This window comes from Pygoscelis adeliae, unplaced genomic scaffold, assembly GCF_000699105.1.
Source record: "Pygoscelis adeliae isolate BGI_AS28 unplaced genomic scaffold, ASM69910v1 Scaffold57, whole genome shotgun sequence".
In the NCBI taxonomy this organism is placed as follows: domain Eukaryota; kingdom Metazoa; phylum Chordata; class Aves; order Sphenisciformes; family Spheniscidae; genus Pygoscelis; species Pygoscelis adeliae.
The window spans coordinates 19754848-19768866 of record NW_008825615.1 but is presented as its reverse complement, the minus strand read 5'-3'; the positions used below and the strand labels follow the sequence as shown (position 1 = coordinate 19768866).

Sequence of the window (14019 nt, the reverse complement as noted above, 5' to 3'; positions counted from 1 at the left end):
GGTTTGGGGCTGAGCGTGGACAGAACGGGCAGGCGTGGCTTGAGGGGGTTGGGGCTGGGGCTTAGGGGTGTGTGGAGCTGGAGTAGTTTGGGATAAGGTGTTAGGGTCAGGATGGGCAGATGGAAGGGCCTGGGGCTAGGAATAGAGGGGGCTGGGGGGGAGGTGTCTGGAGCCTGCCTGGAGGAGTGGAGTGTTGGGATATCAATAGGCTGCATGAGTATGGGAGGACTGGGAGATGCGAGGGCTGGGACAGCAGCAGGCTGGAGGGAAGAAGCCTAGGGTAGGCAGTTCACTTGGAGAGGAGGAGCGTTTGTGCCTGTTGGGAACTGAGAGCTGCATGGCCTGGATGCACTAAAATTGTTGTATGGGGAAATAACAGTCACAATAGGAGTGGGCAAGAGAAAAACTGAGGAGTTGATGAATCGTGGTCTTGCTGAAGTTTGAGACTTGATTTGAGACAGTTGTTTGATATGAAAAAACAAGGGGCAGGATGCAGTCTGTAAGCAGACTCGGACCTCTGAGTCACAGAGGGGCTAGCTGGGCCAGCTCCTAGAAGGCGGCAGTCTAGATGGCTGTAGTGAGGGTGTAAAGGAGCAGTTTCTATCGAAAATTGAGCCGCTGAAGAGATTTTGTTAGCACACTAAAGGAAGAGATGGATGTGCTGTTGGATTGTTAGGAAATAGGAGGATGTTGCCTGTTCCCATCAAGTTGGCATCAGTCTTGCTACTGAACAACAAGAATGGTTTGGGTCATAATGACATGTTCTCAGGTATAGGAATATACAGACAGATCTCCAGTACAGTGACAGAATGGTAGGATGACTTGCTGCAGTTCTGAATGGCTTTGCAGTGATTTTTTTGCTCACGTGGTGAGTTATCTGCCTCATGGAAAGCAGAACTCCCTTACAAGTGCAAGGATGGCTGGAGCACTTACTGTAATCTCAAACTGTACGAAGCTGGCGTACACAGCCCTCCTCTTCTGTGCTTCTTTCTGGTGGTTCTTGTTTCATCAGTCTTTTTTCCCCCTCTCCTGAGGAAAAGGTGTATGATGCAAAGTGAAGAACTCTTGTTCTTATTTGTTTTTAGGAAAGTTAAATGTGATCGATGTCTTGTCTTGAACCCTTGTTGTTAGCTAATGACCACATTCCTTTCCCAATCCTTTTTTTGCTTTAAAGAACCCTGTCCCACTGCATTTTCCCCAAAATCCAAGTCTAGGGAACTCATCTTTTGTTGTGGTGAAAGTTTTAACAAGTAAAGAGCTGCTTGCTGAAGGTATACTACATAAAGTATGCTGGAACTCTTGAAAGCAAGCTCTGGTCTGGAAGCCACAGGGATGCTTTAGTGCAATGCTGTACTGGGAAGCAAAGTCTGAGTGGAGGCAGAGCAAAAGCATGAATTTTCTTACCTTGTCCAGGCAGTCATACTCTATGATCACTTCTCGTATGAAAGAGATGCATAGGAGAGATGTTTATGATACACTGCAGCTTCTTAAAATTTGGTCACTTTCTTCTGAACAACAATCAAATCTACACTTCAATCCTACAGGCATTGAGAAACAATGAGATTTTTTTTTTCTAGTTGCATATGTGCTGTTACTAAAAGAATACTTCTACATTTCTGACTCCATGAGCTCCAACTTTTGAGCACGAGTACAGGTCATTTTGTGGAGTTGCTACTGATGGATGCACTCTTAGCTGGTGCAATAGTGAAACTATGTCTTGGGCTAAGAATATCTGTTTCTTTGGGGAAAAAAAATAGGTCAACATGTACAAACCTCACAGAACACTGACTTTTTGTAATCTTCCACAAATGCCTAAGTAATTTAAAATAAGTTAAAGTAATCTGTGGTTTTTCTAATAGCTTTATCTTTCTAAGAGAAAAAAATAAAATGTGCTGAATATATCATACATATGCAGAAATCATTCATGTCTCTGAGCTTTTTGTCTTAAGTATGGTCTTCCAGGATTTCTGGAGCAGACATCAGTAGGCTTCGATCTGTGTTCATGCACTTCCTGATACTGTTGTTGTTGTTTTGAAAACACTTAATGTAATATTTTTGAGGAGGGATGACTGAACATTTATTCTGTGCTGAAACCTTGCAGTGGAAGACCATCACTTTTCAGGCTGTAAAGATCTGGAAAGTAGTCTGGTTTAGAGCATGTAACTATTGAAGCATGTCACTTTAAATGCCAGTACAGCTCCCAAGGAGGAAGTTATACATAGCACTTACACTGGTGGCTTGATACCTTGAAAACACAGGTTTTTTTTCCAAAGTTTAAGAATTTATAAAGCATACTAAGCATCCTATGCTGTAAATTATGATTAGCTTTGGACTTCAGCTACTTCCATCCACTTGAACAAAATAGTCCATCTTTTCTTGTATTGTTTTCAGGAAGGTTTTTTTTTCTTCATCCTCATTTTTTTTGTAATTTACCCTGTTAACTTCTAACAATACACATTCCCACCTTGCTGCAAGTATGTATGCAAGTAAGTTTTTTTTCGCTTCCTTTTCCCAACAATTCTTTATCAATGTAAGTATTCTTGAAATATTTTAAATCTTTTTTCCAAGTTATCCTATTCAGCCTATAATGATCTCTGTGGTTTCTGATAAAATCTCTAGATCTTAATTTTTGAGTAATGGCATCCACCTACAATAGTGTTTTATCTTTATATCGGAGCTGCTGACCAGGAGTAGATTGTGAGTTCTGTATGTCTAGATAGGGTTCAAAAACTTTTGGTTTATGTTTGTCTAAGACGATGTTTTTGACTTGCTGTTTGCTGTTTTCTGAGTCTCTTTCAGTGATTTTAACAAATTTTCAAGTGAATTCTGCTTATCTTGGCAGGAGTAAAAGTACTTTAACCTATGTTATTATGAAATGCACTCATGAGCACCAACTATTTAAACAGTTGTATGATAAAGACAAGGGGCCTTAATTTCAGTCAAAATGAGAGGAGTTCTAAACAACTTGGAAAAACAGTGTGTTATGGTTCATATTACTCCTAGGAAGCAGTAAAACGATTGGAAAAGCAGATAGCATGAATAGAGTTTGTGGTGGCTGGAGGAAAGGATGTGGTAAATTTTGGAAAGGAAGGCTGAGTTATGAGTAAGAAGGGGACTTTAGTCAATGCTGAGGGCTAGACAATGCACTTCGTTTGGTGTGCAGTTTTTTAATTAAAAAAAAACCAAAACACTGGCTCACTCGTATTTCTTCAGGCTTTGTATGCATCTGTGTCTTCTCCTGTTCTAACTAGGATATAGGGCAGATGCTGGTCAAGAGTGCAAATGGATAAATAAATTCATAGTGATGTTTGACTGATGTGGCCTAATATTTTTTTCAAGTTGAGAAGACATTAGAAAATGCATACTTGTTAGGAACAAAGCTGTTGGTGTTATGTATTAACGTATGTTTCAAATATGATAATGCTATTTTCCCTGTATAGCTTGCATATGAAATCTCTAGTTAAAATAAGGAACAACATGTATGCATGATGAATGGGAAGAAGAGGGCAAAAGCTAGCAAGGTCAGAGCCTTCAAAGTGTAGAAAACTGCTTTGTTCAAATTCTTACTTAATGTGTCAGCAGCGAATCTCCCTTTTGAAAAAGGACAGCAGAACACTGTTTGAATAGTATGCCTGTGATGACTCGCATCTGTTTGTAGGAATTTCAGGAGACATTTCACAGTTGACTTTATGTTGCAGTCTCCATTTGTCCTGGTATCCAGTTAATAGCCTAGTGTGGGAGGTGACCCTCAACAACAACTGAAAAAATATTTGGGAAAATGAAAATTCCTTTACTAAGCATCACTATACAGTGTAGCACAAACTCAGTATTTATAAGCCTTAGAAAAAATAAAAGGAACAACATTGATTTTGTAGCCTGTCAAACTCTTTAACAGCCATTTATTAGTCAGGTCTCAAAATCAGTAATCTGTTTCATCATGGCGGAGCAGATTACACAGGATACAATTTTGCTCGTTTTGGTATCATCCCTTTCCTGGACTACCATGATTATTTTCCTTGTTCTCTAAAGAACTAGGAAGCCTAGCTTGATCTAATAAATGTTGAACAACAAGAAAAATTAGGTTACAGAATCAAAAATGTACTTAAGCCACTGAATCTGTTTCTTAAAAGGATGCTCTGCAGAGACCTTTCTTTCCTCAAGGTAATCATTATATTTTTTTAACATTGAAGAGAACTGAAATAATGATAAGACGTTTTGCAACTTTTCTTAATAATTAAATAATACACAATCAATCCTCTTGCTGCTTATAGAAAAACCATGCCATTTTTGGGCCAAGACTGGAGATCCCCTGGATGGAGATGGGTTAAAACAGAAGATGGATGGAAACGGTGTGAACCCTTCAGTGCTGCACTTGAGGATGGGAATAATCAGCTGAATGATATCAGTCACACTGTGTAAGTTAAAAAAAAAAAAGGGAAAAAAATAGTGATTCTGCATAAGTTAATAGCAGGTGGGATGGCAAAGATTGACTTAATTTCCATTCAGACTGCAAGTGTTTGTGGTAGATGATATCATCTACATATGCTAGAAGTATACAAATGCAACCATGTGTCTCCAATCTATGGAGATTGTCTGTCTTTTGTCACTGCTTCGTGAGTTGCTTATTTTAGGCAGACAGATCCCATCTTATCTTATATGTCTTTAAAAATTAAAAAAAAAAATTAAAAAAACCCCACAACTGTCAAGTACTATTTAAAGATAAAAGTGATACTTACAAATTGTGAGTTCAACAGGCATATTGAAATGTTACCTGGAAGTGAATAAAGACTTTCTGCTGATTGGGTGTTGAATTAGGACTGTTTATGGCAGTCATATAATGCCTTTGCTCCAAATACACAATTAATGGTAGTTTTATGGTAATTCTCTAACACAATATATGTGCTCCTGTAGAACAGGTGAGAAACATATTAGTTAAATAGAGTAATACTTGTGGCAGATGCCCACAGACTGGTGTGATATAGCTTTGTCCAAACAAATTTCTACTTGGTTTCTCCACCAAGAAGTAATTCTCAGAGATAAGCATTCTTGGTAATAAATTCCAGCATAATGTGTTCATAATGAGAAAAGGGAACATTCAGTGTTTTGTTGTTAGTCCAGTAAATGATACAGTAACTGGTCTGATTTAGAGGGAATTTACTGGCAAGCTAGGACCTGCTGTACTCATACACCTGTGTTTTCTAAATTTGTGAAATAAACCTCGAGAGTTATCAAGCAGTGAAGAATTATTATTAAGCTTATCTTGACCTACTGTTTTCTTCATGCCTTCTTTCTTCTTGTGTTCATCTGTCACTGATATTATCTGGGCTTCTTTTTCCACACAGTCTGGCCACTGTGGATACAAAAGACTATGCTTGTCTGGAAGAGTGTTCAGTAAGGCTTCAACATAAAAGTTGTCTTAAATACCTTTGAAAAAATCTTTTCTTCCCTCTTTCATATATCTTTAATAATATAGTTGACAAATGAAAGGAAATCTAATTTAATTTTGATTGCTATTTGCACAGTTACTGAATAATTAAATTTTGTAGGTTGCTTTAATGAATATTGTTTGGCAAGTATGACATAAATGATCATTGTTTTTGTGAATATCATTAAGACTTTTGCTCTTCTGATCCTAATTATATGTGGAGATATATTTATCTTTTCTCCAGAGAGCAAGGTGAGGTATTCTTATTGCTTCTTCAAGCAAAAATGCTAGATTTCTCCCCGGGCCCCTCCCCCCACCGCCCCGGGCCCCCAGCTTGAAAGAACTTAGTCCAGAACTCCTCTGGAGTTGTCTTGCTAGAAACAGATTTAAATCAACTGTTTTTGGAAACATAAAAGAGTATTAAAGTTCAGGACTAAAATAGGTACATGAATTTGAAGGAACTGGCCATGACATGCTCTGGGGAAAAAAGTTTTCATTAAATCTGAGGTGTTTCATGATGTGGGTTTCTTAGGCTAGCTTGCCAATTTGTCAGAATCCCAAACTCGGGGACCAACCTAGTCTGCAGCAGATGCCCTCATCTGTAGTGGTTCCCTAGTTCACCATCATCATCTTGCGCATCGCCTACTCAGCGAAGCCAAACCACATCATATTCTGTAGCCCTATTTTTTTTTTTAATTCTGCTTCTGTCTATTCAGTTAAAAATGTATGTTGTCCAAACTTAGACTACAGAATTCAACTTGGTACTTCTTGACAAAGTAGCACTGCTTGGGAGTAATTTCACTACAATTTGAACTTTGGATCTATGAGTTAACCTTTGCTGCTAAGCAGCAATTAATGTCTATTTGCACAATATTATAGAATGATTTGGGGTGGAAAGTACCTCTGGGGGTCATCTGGCCCAAATGCACACTCAAAGCAGGGCCAGCTGAGGTCGGGTTGTGTAGGGCCTTGCCCAGTTGAGCTTTGTGCATTTCCAAGAGTGGAGATTCCTCTCTGGGTTCTTGTTCCAAGTTCCATTATCCTCACTGTGATTTTTTTTTTTTTTGGTCCCCCCCCCAATCTAATAAAAATTTCTCTTATCACAGACTGTGTCCATTACCATTCGACTTATTACTGCCCACCTCCTCTAACCTTACAGTCTAGCTCTATCTTCTTTATACCTTCATATTAGATATTGACAGTAATCAGATTTCCTTCCACCACCACCTCTTAACACTGAACAAGCTCAGTTCTTTCACCGTCGTGTATCATGTGCTCCAGTACCTAATCACCTTGGTAACTCCCCACTGGACTTGTTCCAGTATGCCAATGTTTTTATTGTATTGGGGAGCCCCAGACTAGACACAGTACTCCAGATGCAGTTTCTCATGCCAAATAAAGAGGGATGATTACTTCCTTCAGTCTGCAGGATACGCTTTTGTTAACTCAGACCAGGGTGCAATTGACTTTTTACAACACCTGGGCACACTGCTGACCTGTGTTCAGCTTGTTATTCATGAGACCCCTAGCTCCTTTTCTGCAAAACTGATTCCTATCCAGCCTGCACCCAGCATATACCCGGGCATGGGGTTCTTCTGTCCCATGTGCAGGGCTTTGTATTGAAGTACAGCAGTGTATTGTGTCTTGCTGGCTGGTTCTCTGTACCATCTTAAGCTATTTGGAAACAATTATCTGTGTATATTGAATAGACAGCTCAGCTTAGGATATCTGTTAACATGGTATAGTACCGAGTAAGGATGAGGCTTGATAAAATGCTTCCTTCCTTGTGGAAGAAGCATATAGTGAACAATACATAAGTACTTGTATGTCTCTTTTTAAACTTCCCTATGAATAGGGATGATGGTGTATGCCAGTCTGGCTGTCCTAATAGGGTTTTATTTATTTTCACTCATTAAATGAAATAATATTTTTCACCAAAATATTCTGTAGAAATCTACGCTAAAGGTAGTACTTGACTATTGTATTCCAGGGAGCAGTTATGGCAGTTTTCCTTTAAAAAGACATAAATTCAAGCTATGTAGTTGACTGAAACCCTGTCTACTATTACTTGTGTTCTCTTCTGTGAGAGAAAGTACGGATAGAGTTACTTGCCAAACTTTGTCTTTTTACCAATTACAAATACTTTCCCTTCAAAAATTAAAAAGATCTACTTACAAAGAGATTCAGAAATAAACCTTCAAGACATGTAAATAATTTACATAAATTGAAGAACATGTTTTTATTAAAATAGAACTTTTTACCATATTCAATTAGTCATCCAGTGCCTTGGTGAATCCAGTTGATGAATTAGTCAAAAATGGTGGACCTAATGATAACTATCCTTGAACAAACAATCACTTGTGCAGGAACAATTTAAATGATTTGGAATAATGTTTGAATAGTTGCACTTCAAATTAGTTCTACTTATGGAAACTGAGATGGAAGAAATGAGACCCTCAGTTCCGTAGCTCTTACTTATTTGGATAATGAATATTACTATATAAGTGAAGAGTGCCTTGTATTCAAGGTATACAGTAGCTGGAAGTGTGGTTGAGGCAGTGCTCGTTCAAGCTCTGTGGGCTGAATGCTGGCCATGACTACCTGCAATTTGTACCTATAAATTCTAGCACAGATACCTATTTCCAGTGTCACAGCACTGTGTCATTGGAGCTTGGTGGGGGAGAGAGAACAGCACTGCCTTACAGAACTGTATGTAATACCTCTGAATAGCCTGCAACTTAGGAGTAAAGCTGTCTTATGCTTTCCTTCTAAGGTAAAAGAAAAAGAGAGTCAGACTAATCTAATAAGATTTTCATGATGGTGATATTCCTTTTTTTGTGTGTTGGGCTTATATGAACTACTTGGGCTGGCAGGGTAGTCATTTGAGTCTGTCGTGTCTCTTGTTGAATTCTGTAAGTGAGATACAGTGTTCACAAATGTGTTTTTGGTACTGGATAGAAGTCCTTGGATTTGAATCTAGTGTTAGATAATTTTGGCATTTGACAAATGTATTGTAATGTTGTTTGGTGCAGGCACTTACCTCAGGATTTTCCATGCATGGTCAAGCTGTAAATGGCTCTTAGTCTCTTCTAAAACACTTAGCATGTCTCTGTAGGTAATTGCATGACTTGAGGGTGTTCCTTCCTCCATGAGAAAAGACGCAAGGGGATGAGGAAGAACAGTTGGAGTTCAGATAGCCCTGTCAAGTTTTCCAGCATCTTAAGTGTCATACCCAAGAGGTTATTTAAACACTGTTATGAAATTACTTTTTTGAAAAAGCTGAAATTCTTGCATGCTTTATGTAGGGTATTGTAATTCTAAGGACACCAGGTACTTTGCTTTTAGAAGCTTTAGAATATGAAGTGCATCATCAAGACAAGAAAGTAAGAATAGCTGTAAATTGGCAGTATTATGTATGTATTTAAATCCTTCCAGGTGCACTCAGATGTCACGTGCAGTATTATGGTAAAAACATTAAATTAAGGCTTCTGTTACACCATATGGCACGTACAGCACTTGATTTTGTTTCTTGTATCTTAGCTTGGTGTTTGGCGGGGGCAGAGGTTGCTTTTGGACATGGTGGAGCAGCTTTGTTAATCATCAGCCAGCTTTCCAGATTTCTGGAAGGAAGGCTAACAGTCGCTGGGGAAGTGCCTGTATTTCTGTCCCATTCTTCTGATGTCTGTGGGACCCTTGCTTTCATTCTTGGTAAGAGACAAAGTTTGTCAAGAAGAATGGTGATGGTTACAGGTAAGCCAGGAAAGACTCTCCACATGAAGTGGGACAGAACATGAGGAAATAAAGCCTCATGTGAGAAGATCCTCAGAGAGAACAGTCAAATTCATCTTCTCTAAAATGACGTGAAGAATTCCAGGAATGTCACAGGCGAAGCTGAATGTCGGAAAAGGTGTTTGAAATAGCCCTCTTCATCTTCACAATTCCTTGTATTAATTGACTGTCCTTAAGCTGTCTTGCTTGCTTGTCTGATGCTTGAGGAAGTGTATATTATTGGGGGGCAGGGGTGGGCTTTAAATCATTTCAGGTACATTACTGGTCTAAACTGCCTTCTAGGGACACTTCCTCTCCAGGAACAGAAGAAGGAATCGTGCCAGACTAACCTTCCTCTTCTAAAACTGGCCTTCAGGAATGCTGCCTCCCCTCCTCTGCCCATTGCATTGGGTCACTGGGGATGGTCGTGTTTCTGTTCTGCCTGAATTATATTGCAGAGTATCAGGCCATATCTCTCTAGTCTTGTATGTGTTGTTAGGATAATAAAGCTAGGTCTGGGAGCTTTGGACTCTATTTCTGATTCTGTAGCAACTTCTCTGATTCTGTAATAACTTCTCACATGTTGTGGCGATGCAGTCAATATGCTAAAACATAATTAATGTAATGATTTTGGTGAGTTTAAAAAGATTACCTTTGTGATAGCTTTGGAAAAAAAACCTGATGGATTGGAATGTTACATAATCAAAGTAACTAGTCAGTGTTGATGTTCTGCTTTTGTCAGTTGCCAGTTCCTTTTCTCCAAACTCTTTTGCTGTTTGACCAGATATGATACCTGGCAATGTTGCATAGAATATTGAAGTTGTTGAGTCGTTATCCTCTGCTTTAAAAATGGTAAGACGTGAACTAAGGCTCTCACCTTGGAATGAGCTCTATCTGAATGCAGAGGTATGTTAGCTTTTTTCAGGGTTTAAACCTAAGATGAAAACAACTTTCTATTTCTGAGTCTTCTCAGCTTGTGTATCTTTAAGCTGAGCTCGCATTTACTGATTAGAGCAGTTAAAAAAACAAAGCTTTTCTACAGTGTTGTTTAGTCATCCTCTTTAACAGATGGTTCAAGCCTGAAAATTTTAACTGTATAAACTAGTAGCAATAAACTAAAAAAAAATTTATTTTTGCAACTTAATGCCCAAGTACAGGCTATTTTTGAATAAACTGGTGTCCTTCAGTTTTACAATGTTCAGCTGTTGCTGGTGCAATTTGAAGTTCAAACTGACATTGATAGATTCATCTGGCAAATCCGGATTAAAAAATAGTCATGAATGGGAAGGGTTTTGTATACAACTTTCTTCTCAAAGAATAATAATGGGGAAATAAAATATTCCTACAGTTAAGCTTCACTACCATGTATCCTTAGTTATTCTGCTTCTCTGTGCAAGACTGTGGCCTTCGTATGAAGTATCTTCCTTTTCTGTGCTAGAAAAATGAACATCCATTCTTATCTGTATTGCTGTTCCTTTAATTATCTGCAAAAATGGAAAGCAAAACTTTATGAAACTGTGTAGACTTCATGTAGCACAGGCAGTTTTTAATCATATATGAATTTTAGAGAGGTTAGTTTATCCAACAAAACTGTTTTAATAGTTTCTTTATATTTTATATATATGTATACACTCTCACTATCTATGTATTTTATATTTTTTATATATATATATATAAAAAAAGTATAGTCCTTAGTGTTAGGTTACATAGTTAACTGTCAGAAGTAACACAGGTATAGTTGACTCTCTCTGGGACAGAGGAGGGTAGACCACGTGGTTCTCGATGCTGTACAAATCATTGGTAAAACAATTGTGACACCTAAATTATGTACAGTGTTGTGATCCAGGCATTTATTGACAGAAAGACTTTCTTTGCCCCAAAATTGACAGTAGTAAAAGAGATGTCTTTCTTTGCTGTCTTTGCCTATACGAGGATGTGCAGTAATTCTGCACTGACTTTCACCTGTGTGCACAGTTTTTCAATTTTTGGTCCATTTCAAACAATGAATTTTTGTACACTAAGCTTTGCAGACAGCCAGCTGTCCAGTTACTACTGTCTCCTCAGTAGTCCTTCCTAAATGTCAGTAATGACTTACAAGATACCTATTAGGAAGATACTTTTGTATTTAATTACTTTGACACAAAATTCAACCCCACTGGGAAAAAGAGCAAGACTCATATCTCATATCTCAAGATATGTGTTGCTCTAGACAATCAGGTAGAGGAACATCATTAAAAATATGATTTTTTTTTTTTCCAGCTGGTAGACTTTAATGCAGAGAATTATAAGCTGTATGCATCAAATATTTAATCACTACTGTTCTAATTTGATGTGTTTATTTCAGCATCTTAACTGGTGATGATGAAGAAATATACAGTACTGAAGATTGTGAGTTTGCAGCCAAGAAAAGGAAAAAAGATCATTTTAGGAATAACACAGATTCGCAATGTAAGGCTGGATTGGTTTTTGTGGTTTGTTTGGGTTTTTTTTTCTTCATTTATTTTAGAAGACTCTTGTAGGTTCAGCAAAATTTTATAATAGCCATTCATTTATATTCACCTATAGAGTAGTCTTCTGAGTTATGTTTACTTTTGTATTGGCAACAAATTCTGGTGTCAGAAGTGATACATCTTAATTGAATTGTGGCATGGATCATCTGTTGTGTGATTTTCAAAGATCCAAAGGTAATTAATTTAAGAATAGTAACTCCTGAATAATAAATGCCTTCTGATAATAACCACTGTTTTGTTTTGTGGACTAGTTTTAGATTAAATTCTTCTGGATGCTTATGGAAGCTTCTGCTTACCAAAGCAACTGTTTTATTTTTGCTTAATTCAAATTCTGATTAGTGTTACAGTTCTAGAATCACTTCATAAATAAATCTATTTTGTCACAATACCTATAGCTCTTGGTAAAGACTTTATCCGTATTGAATTTCTTGAAAATAGTCCCTTTTTTAAAATTAAAATATCAAAGCCATTTTTGTCAGTTCTCATTTTTAAAATATCACCTGTTCCTTAGACTGCAAATATGTGTATGACAGCAAGTAAACTTATTGAAGTAGAGAATTTGGTAGAGTAGGTAAAAAAAGGTAAGTTGATAAGCATCTGTTTGGTGTTTCTAATGCTTTGCTCTTGAAATGATCTCCATTATTTGTATATTCCCAAAATTTGTAACAGAGATGGTCTTGCAGAAAGCTGCGAGCTTCCCCAAGCTTCTCTGGGTGTAAAGTATTTCAAAAGATTCAAGTGGCTGTATGTAAGAGCATGCTTTCATTTGACAACATACCAGACTTCTGAAAGTTAAAGGTCTGCCTAGTTGCCTTTATTAGCCCTGTATAGTTGACTTCCCTGCAGTGTTCTGCAACTAGTTGAACCAAGTGGATGCAGAGCAGGCACCTTTACAGAAGAAAATAGATTAGAGGGGTGGAGTGTTCAGGAACAAAAAGGTTGCTCGTTTCTGTACTTTTCTGTGTTAAGTGCTAAGGAGCCTGTTGGATTAAAACAGATCAGGGGTTTTGTAGGATAAATTGACTGTTGTTGGTACACAGTTGACAGAAGTTGTGCTACATCTGCCAGTTGTGTGCCAACTCTTGTGTTTGATTTACAAAATTATTTAACTTTACCTTTATTTTTTTTGAAGTACATAACTTCTGAAAATTTGTAGTCATCCTTTTCAGCCTTAGTAAACTTCCTTCATTAAAACTGTTCTACCATCTCTCCTATCTTATGAAGCACTTTATTGAGGATGGTCTGTTTTGTTCGGTTTCTTTTTAGAAGGCATTACCTAAAGTGGAAGCCTAAAAATGCTTATATTTTTATTTTATTTTAGGTTTTTATCGTGAAAAGTGGATTTATGTTCATAAAGAAAGCACCAGGGAAGTAAGTCCTGCATGCTGTGGGTCAATTCCTACAATCTTTGTGCTTCTCAATCGACAAATAATATATTAAAAAAATGCATTTGTGCCGTGTGGTCTTAGGGGTCATATTCAGCTCTTTCTTCATTGGCAACATACTACACCTGCACATGGTGAGGCAAAAGCAGCTAGTAAAGTGACTTTTATGTGGGTCATTGTGGCAGAGATGTGGGAACTTGCAAGGATGGACATATAGTTCTCCACAGCCATCTGTCTGTCTCTGTACTGTGTATCTTTGAACTAAAATTGAAAGTATTCCAAGAGTAATCTCTCCAAAGAAGGTGTCTGCAGGCAGCTACCTGATATTTTGGAGTCTTGGTGTGACTTCAAATATAAGTAATTAAAACTTCAGTTTCAAGCTTTACAAAGAGGACGTTTGTATTCCATAAAGTCCAGATGCTTTCAGTTTGGAATACAAACTGTATCATGCAACTGTAAAGGGAACATGAAAGATCTTGGAATGACCTCTTGGAAAGCCAAGAGTTAAAATACATCCATTGTATACAGAGATAAACTGTCTTGAAGTTTGAGTGTCATTCCTGTGTTGATTCCTATGGTTATCTGGGATGGGTGGAACATGGACACCCATAAGGATGTCTCTTATCCACACAGTAATGCCGGCCAGGAGAGAGGGAGGGAGGTGAGTGTGATGACCCTAGCCATGTAGGCAAAAATTGACTTGCATTTTAGAGCTGAGAGAGATCATAAAGAGCTCTGTACTCAGGAAGAGCATGGTGTTGTAGAGAGAGCTTATGTAGAGGAGACACTGGAAGACTTCACCTTGCAGGCCAGTGACCTGGAGGCTGCCCTTCTACATCTGAAGGGTATTACAAAGCCTTTCACCAGATTCATAGCCCTCTTCCCCAGTTTTATCTTCATCTGTGATAGATGTAGTTACTTACATTGGTCT

At 38.0% G+C, this 14019-nt stretch overlaps 1 protein-coding gene across 3 annotated transcripts in view; it reads left to right on the top strand.

Annotated features, from left to right (window-relative positions):
• The first annotated feature begins 4278 nt into the window (after nucleotides 1-4278).
• The window catches only part of FBXO25 (F-box protein 25), a 29794-nt gene continuing 20053 nt past the window's right edge, over nucleotides 4279-14019 (top strand). For 2 of the 3 annotated variants that reach the window (XM_009333211.1, XM_009333209.1), the window contains exons 1-3: nucleotides 4279-4415; nucleotides 11538-11641; nucleotides 13025-13074. In XM_009333211.1, the coding sequence (XP_009331486.1) occupies nucleotides 4279-4415; nucleotides 11538-11641; nucleotides 13025-13074 (291 nt within the window). Of the gene's footprint in view, nucleotides 4416-11537; nucleotides 11642-13024; nucleotides 13075-14019 lie in introns of those variants that run through there. The other variant, XM_009333212.1, reaches the window with a different exon arrangement.